The sequence below is a fragment of the Falco punctatus genome (assembly GCF_963210335.1).
Source record: "Falco punctatus genome assembly, chromosome: 9".
Lineage (NCBI taxonomy): Eukaryota > Metazoa > Chordata > Aves > Falconiformes > Falconidae > Falco > Falco punctatus.
The window spans coordinates 1,800,557-1,807,500 of NC_137589.1; the positions used below are offsets into that span (position 1 = coordinate 1,800,557).

General features: G+C 53.8%; 1 protein-coding gene across 13 annotated transcripts in view; it reads left to right on the forward strand.

The window, feature by feature from the left end:
- Positions 1–3,587: 3,587 nt before the first annotated feature.
- EBF3 (EBF transcription factor 3) overlaps positions 3,588–6,944 on the forward strand; it is a 143,940-nt gene continuing 140,583 nt past the window's right edge. For all 13 annotated transcript variants that reach the window (XM_080403429.1, XM_080403438.1, XM_080403430.1 and 10 more), the window contains exons 1-4: positions 3,588–4,150; positions 4,378–4,534; positions 4,963–5,026; positions 5,768–5,823. In XM_080403429.1, the coding sequence (XP_080259555.1) occupies positions 4,017–4,150; positions 4,378–4,534; positions 4,963–5,026; positions 5,768–5,823 (411 nt within the window). In that variant the 5' untranslated portion in view covers positions 3,588–4,016. The remainder of the gene's footprint in view (positions 4,151–4,377; positions 4,535–4,962; positions 5,027–5,767; positions 5,824–6,944) is intronic.

Consider the following 6,944-nt stretch of genomic DNA (forward strand, 5'->3'; position numbering starts at 1 on the left):
GCTCCGCTGCCGAGCCCGGTCCCCGGCTCGGCCTCTGCACGGCCGCCGGTCCGCCGTGGGCGCAGGCTGCGCGACGCCCCGCGCAAGGGCCGGGGCCCGCTGCGCCCCCGCGCTAATTACCTCCTCCGCCGCGCCTCTCCCGTGAATTTACGCCCCGAAGTCCCCGCCGGCGGCCAGCCCCCGCCCCGACAGCGGAGTCGCGGTACCTGGGCGTCCGCCGCTCGGCTGAAAATACCCGAAAATACAAATTTATCACCCCTCTGCAGCACAGGAAACGGGAGTTAGCAGAGATTTGTTTCGGTTAAACCGGGCATAAATTACACCTACTGTAACCGAGCACGTTAGTAATGACGGCGCCTTCAAACAATAAAATTGAAATATGCACCTCGGCGAGCTCGCGCGGGGCCCGGCCGAGCCCCCCAGGGCGGCGGGGAGCTGGCGCGGGGCAGGGCCGGGGCCGGGGCCGCCGCTCCCGGCGCAACTTTTCGCTGGGAAAGTTTCTGCGGTGGAAGCGGCGGCGGGGGGCGCGGAGCGGGGCGGCCCGGCCGGCGGCCCACGCAGGTCCGCGACGAAATTCACAGTAAAGTCAATACGGGCTGAAACTTGTGATTTCAAACGTGAAAGGGGAGGGGAGAGGAAAAAAAAAAAAAGTGAAATGATTAAGATAATGGTCCCGAGAGGATTGTCCCGAGTTAAAAAAAAAAAAAAAAAAAAAAAAAAAGTTTAGGAGAATCCTATAACGGCAGTGGAAATGAGGCTATCAATTTTAATCTGCGCGATCCACGTACGGCGTGTGATTATGTGTTATTATGCGGTGCGGGGCGAGAGGCGAGGGGGAAGACGGCCGCGCTCCCGGGCGTGATTTATCGCGGCCGCGGAGGTCTCCCCGCCCGGGCCGCGGCAGGCGGTGCCGGCGCGGCGGCGGGGCGCCCCGGGCGCGGGGGCCGCAGAGCGGGGCTGGGCCGGGGGGACAGCTGGGCTGCGGCCATCTGACCGGCTCCGCCGTGACATCTGGGAGCCCACTGGTGTGTGGCACGCGAATCGCTTGATGTCGCTATTTAAATGCAAATTTGCGGGGGGATCACTGAAGCCTCACCCCGTAAATTCACACAAAAGGGAGACTTGGCGCGCCGCGCCAGAGGAGGAGGAGGAGGAGGAGGAGAAGGAGGAGGAGGAGGAGGAGGAGGAGGAGGAGGAGGAGGTGGGCCGCGGAGCCGAGAGGGCTCGGGCCGCCCCCGGCAGCCGCGCACACCCCCTGCCCGCCCGGCGCCGGGCCGCGGCCGGGGCCCCGCTCCCCCGCCGGCTCGCCGGTGCAAGGTGCCGCGGCGGCGGGCCGCCCTCCCGGCCCTGCCGGCCTCCCCGACACCGGTCCCGGGCCGAGGGAAGCCCTGCCGCCGGGCCGGCCGCCCCTCCCGGGCCGCGGCGGAGTCGTCGGAGGGCGGCGGCCCCGCGGGATGCCGGCCTGGGGTTGGCGCGGAGCGGCGCGGAGCGGTGCGGGTAGAGAGCATCCCGGGCGGGCTCCCGGCTGCCGGCAGCTCGCAGCCAGCCGCGGAGTGACAAAAAAAAGATAAAGTTGGTGAATGATAAAGACCGTATTTTCCACGCTTTGGGTGCAGGACCAGATGATCTAGAAAATGAGCTGAAATAGATTCAGCCTCAGAGCCTGTTGTGAAGAGCAGCTGATTCCCCCATTTCTGGCCAGATGGCTTCTGAACACAGATTTGCATTCATTTTCGCTTAATATCGTCCAAAATAGTGGGGCAGCTGCATTTGTTGTCAAAAAGGTTTAAAACTCCCTTTCTTTCTGGGGCAGGATCGTTACCTTATGTGATGGGCTTATGGAACTTCCCCCCCCCCCCCTCCTCCCTTAGTCAACAGTATCAGATTTAAAAGGATTTGTTTTAAAACCTTCTAATTTGGTAATCAGATTTAAATCGCCTTGGCGCGTGTAATCTGAATTAAAGATACTGTAAATGATTTTAAGCATTATGCTTTCGTTAGCAGAGGGAAGAACCAACTTCGGCATTGTTCTGTGCATTTTAGGAAATATGTTACAATTATAGCGTTGTTGGGCGGTTTTACCTTATTTTTAGGAGGGCGGATTTGGCGGGTTGGGGGGAACCGGCACCCCCGGCGCCCGCCCGGGGTCCCTCAATGTGTCGGTGCCACCAAATGCCACCTCCAGCCCGAGCGCCGCATTGTTTGGGAACTTTGGTCTGCTCGTCCCTCCGCGATAAAAGTGTTTGGGTTTGTAATCTGGTCTACTGTACCTCAAAAGCTCCGGGCTGATTATGAATACAGGAATTTTCTTTTAATTTATCATGAATAGTTTCCATACACTTTGATTTAAGGTTATTAACATTCTATAGACAGTGGCATCTTTAATATGTGGCGATCGCTTCTAAAGACTAATCTCATTACCCTCAAATAGTCATAAAATATGATTTTATTATACTTACGTATTTAATTAGACGGCCAGCAATGTAATGGATTTTGAGATCGGGTAGAGCAACAGCTTTGATAATTCACTTATCTTTGGCAATAGTCATTAACCCCCAACACCAGCAAAATAGATTGCTTTCTAACACATATTTCCCCCCCGCCCTCACCCCTTGGAGAAAGGATCAGGGGGTCTCCTGATAACGCAAATCGGACTTCGATTTTCACCGATTAATTAAAATATTAACGCACGGACCTTAGCAATTCACAAAAAGAAATAATAATAATAATTTAAAAAAAATTAAAAAGGAAGTCCTAATCCGCACTGGGCGGAAAAGGCTTATCACTCGAGGCGGATATATAGATATATATGGACAAGGCGGACATATAGCTGTGGATATGTGTGTCTGTGTGTATGAACACTTCAAATAGATGTATTTACGTGCGCGGCTGTGTGTGTATTCTGTCCTGTGCTGGCGGAGGGGTGCTGCTCGGCTCCAGCCGCCCTTTGTCCGTCCCCACGCTCCCCTCCCCCCCGCCTCGACACCCCCACGACCCTCCACGAGGGTCACGTCTCCCTGACCACCCTTCCTCTCTCTGTCCTGCGGCCCACGAGGGCGAGGGGGGGCGGGGGGGCGGGTCACCCGTGGCCCGGCGCTTGAGACGGTTCCTCGAAACCACTTTGAAGAAGATACTTGGGACCTCGACGGCGCGTTCCTGCCCGGCCCCGGGCGGGGGGGGCCTTCGGCTGGGGGCGGGGGGGGCCCGGCCCCGGGCAGGAGCGCGGCGGCGAGCGCCTGAACCCCACGCTCCATATATGGCGCTGAGCCCGCCCACCGGCGACGTCATCAGTGACGACACCTCTCCCGCGGTGGCGGGGGCCCGGCTCCCGGGGAAGGGCGCGCTCCTCGGGGAGGGAGGGCCGGGCTCTGCGCGCCTCCGTCCATTCCGTGAGACGCCACGGGCCCGCGCCCCGTTCTCCCGTGTGCCCGGGAACACCTCCGCGGTAATCAGTATTTTTTTTTTTTTTTCCCGTTTATTTGTCTTTTGGAGCAGGAGAGCCTTGCCAGAAAGTGGTCGATTCAGCAGTGTCCTGAAGCTTTTTTTTTTTTTTCCGAGGCGATTTTACTAGGATGACACCACGTTGAGCGCGTCTGCAAACAACAACAAAAATATTTATTCTTTTACCCCCCCCTCCCCCCCCAAAAAAAGCAACCTCGCAGTGTCGCCGGCTGCAGTTACACTTTTTCTTTCTTTTTTTTTTCTTTCTTTTTTTTTTTTTTTTTTTTTTTTTTTTTTAAACCACCAAACTGGAACGCCATCCAACTCGCTGCACAGAAGTACTCAGTAAATTGTTTATGTCGTGCCAATACAGGACAGATTGAAGAAGGAAGCAAGACTTGAACTGGGCTTTTCTCCTACTGATCACAGGGAGTAAAGTCATCTCTTATATTCCAGTCGCCAAGGAGAGAGAGAGAGAGAGAAAATCAAGCAACAACCAACCCACCCCGTATCTGACATTTCCCTCAATTTTAACCCCTTTTGGTTAGGAGCTGGTTTTGCCCAAATTTGTTTTAATGTTTGGGATTCAGGAAAATATACCAAGAGGTGGGACGACCATGAAAGAAGAACCGCTGGGCAGTGGGATGAATCCCGTCCGCTCATGGATGCATACTGCTGGGGTAGTGGATGCTAACACGGCCGCCCAAAGGTACGTCTGCCAAATCCTCTCCCGGCGGTTTTCTCCTCCTGTATTTCTCATCCCGGCCGTAAATCCCCCCCCCCCCCGCCCCCCCCCGCCCGCCCCGTATCAGTTACAGCCTCCCCGCTCCGCGCCGCTCCGCGCTCCCCGCATCCCCCCGCGGCCGCGGTGCCTGCGCGCCCCTTCCCGCCGCGCCGGCCGCTCTCACCCGCGCCTTGTCTTGTTTTCTCCCGCAGCGGCGTGGGGCTGGCTCGGGCACATTTCGAGAAACAGCCGCCTTCCAATCTCAGAAAATCCAATTTTTTCCACTTCGTCTTAGCTCTGTACGACAGGCAGGGACAGCCAGTGGAGATTGAGAGAACAGCTTTTGTGGACTTTGTGGAGAAAGAGAAAGTAAGTCTGCCTGTTATCTTTTTTTTTTTTTTTTTAATTATTATTATTTTGGACAAAAACCCCAGACAAACAAAAACGTTTAAGCGTGATTTAATTGATCAAAGATAATTTTCAACCACGGCAGCCCTAACGGTACTCCAGAGGCGCCCAGACCACGTGCGGGTCCCCCCGTTATTACGGCCGCTCCGAATAGACCCCGGGTTTAGAAACTTACTGCCGCGTCCCCGACTTATTTTAACGCCGGGAAAACGGCTAAACATGACATATTTGCACCGAGATAATGACATCATCAGCGCTCCACAAAAGTGACCGTGGGCTGAATTTCTGCAAACTGTTAATTCCGAGCCGCTTCAGGGACGAGAAAAATGTACGTCAGGAGGAGGGAGATATTTTTCATGCTAAATGTAATTATTTATCGTTACTTGCAGGAGCCAAACAATGAAAAAACTAACAATGGAATTCATTATAAACTTCAGTTATTGTATAGCAATGGTAAGTTGTCGTTATCTCATTTTTGAACGTCTGTGTGCCGCAGAAAAGTCTCACTTTCTTTTTCAAGGCCTTTTGGAAAAGGATATAAAGATTTGGAGATTAAAATTACACGCATGTAAACACGGCTCTTTCCTTGGCATATAAGGAAAACAAAACATAAACGATCAATAAGTCAATGGTACTTCACATGATTAACCGGTTGGTCTTGAAGTGGAAAGTAAAAAAGGGGATCGATAGCTGCTCCAGCAGAACATCACTTTTAAGTGACTTTTTTCCAGTTTTGCGAATTAATGGTAATTATTGGGCTGGGGTGAGCGCGGGGAGCGGGCGGAGCGGAGCCCCGGCCCGGGCGGAGCGGGGTCCCCACGCGCCAGGGAAGCACGCGGCGCCGCCGGCCCCCCGCGCGCCGCTGGCCTCGCGTGCCGCCCTCCCCCCGCGGCCGTGGGGCCGCAGCCAGCCTGGCCGGGGGGCTGATGGGGACGGCCCCGCCGCGCCAGGTCTAGCCGGGGGCGAGAAGCCCGGCACTAGGTGATTTCTGGCCTTTTTTTTCTTCTATCTCTTTTTTTTTTTTTTTTTTTTTTTTTTTTTTTTTTTTTTTTTGTAATTTTTATTTTAAGCCTGGCGCGAGCGGCCGTCCCTGCCCATGGCAGTGAGCTGCCTGACCTCATGCTTTCGTTATGTCATTTGGGTGGCTCGGCACTGAAATCCTGACAGGACTTTTTCTCTGCTTTCCCTCCGCAGGAGTTAGGACGGAGCAGGACCTGTACGTTCGTCTAATAGACTCAATGACCAAACAGGTGAGAAAGTTTACGCTTTTCTTTACACGCGAGTTACTAAGTTTGTATGTTGCCCTCGCTTGGGGAGGGGGGGGGGGGGGGGGAGGGGGGGCAGGGGGAGGGGAGGGAGGATGTTAAACCGGTGGGACCGCACCTATTTCTCATTTACCTGAGCGAGTCACTCCAATACCCGTTACCGGAGGAGATGTTAAAGGGCGAACAAGGTGTGTTGTTGCTGTCGGAGGAAGTCTTGGCATCACTAGTGTGTGTGGCGTTAGGTACAGCGTCATGTGAACAGATGTTTGATATAATTAATTTAGCAAGGGAGAAAGGAAAGGGGGAAAAAAATCAACTTGCCCTGTTTATTTTAAAATGCAGTTGTTGTTCCCCCTCCCCTTGTAACTTTTTTTGGCGATATTTCCCCCGGTGAGGAAGGGGCAGCCCCTCCGCCCAGGCGCTCCGCAACCGGCCACGGATTAGTCCTTTTCTTTTATAATGCGATGATCCAGTAACACGAGACGTTTATTTGGATTTAAAAGTTAAATGTGCTGAGGTGAAAAGTCATCTTGTTCTCCTCTAGTCCATATTCACCTCTCAGCCCCCCATCTCCATAATTCAAACTCCGTGCTCCAGGGGTCACCCAAACCCGTCCATTTCCCTGAGATCAGCTTCTGTTTCTTCCTCAAACCTCTGTCATACCTTGTAAATAACATAATTACAAGCAGTTCCTTATTAAATTATTTAACCTGTCTTGGTCAACTTTTCCGATGATAACTACGTGTTATCAGCATTGCAGCACAGCAATTAAAGACAGAAAGCTACTCGCTGGCCTTGGATTTAATCAACTTTTTTGATTTTTATTTTTCGTCGTGTTTTTTATCAATTATTTTTTATTTTATTTTCCGGAAAGACATTTCACCATTTAAATTTTTTTGTGTGTGGTGTGGGGGGGCGGCGGCGGAGGGGTGAGGTGAGGAGGAAGGTGAGAACGAGTAATAATTTACAGTGTTCTGGAGATCAGATCCCAGAGATGGCAGTTCCAGCCGTGCCGCCTAGCTGCCGGGGTACCCCCGGCGTGCCCCCGCCCGGCCCAGCCTGCCCCTGCCCCCCGGCTCATTCCTGCCGGCCCGCGGCCCCCGAGC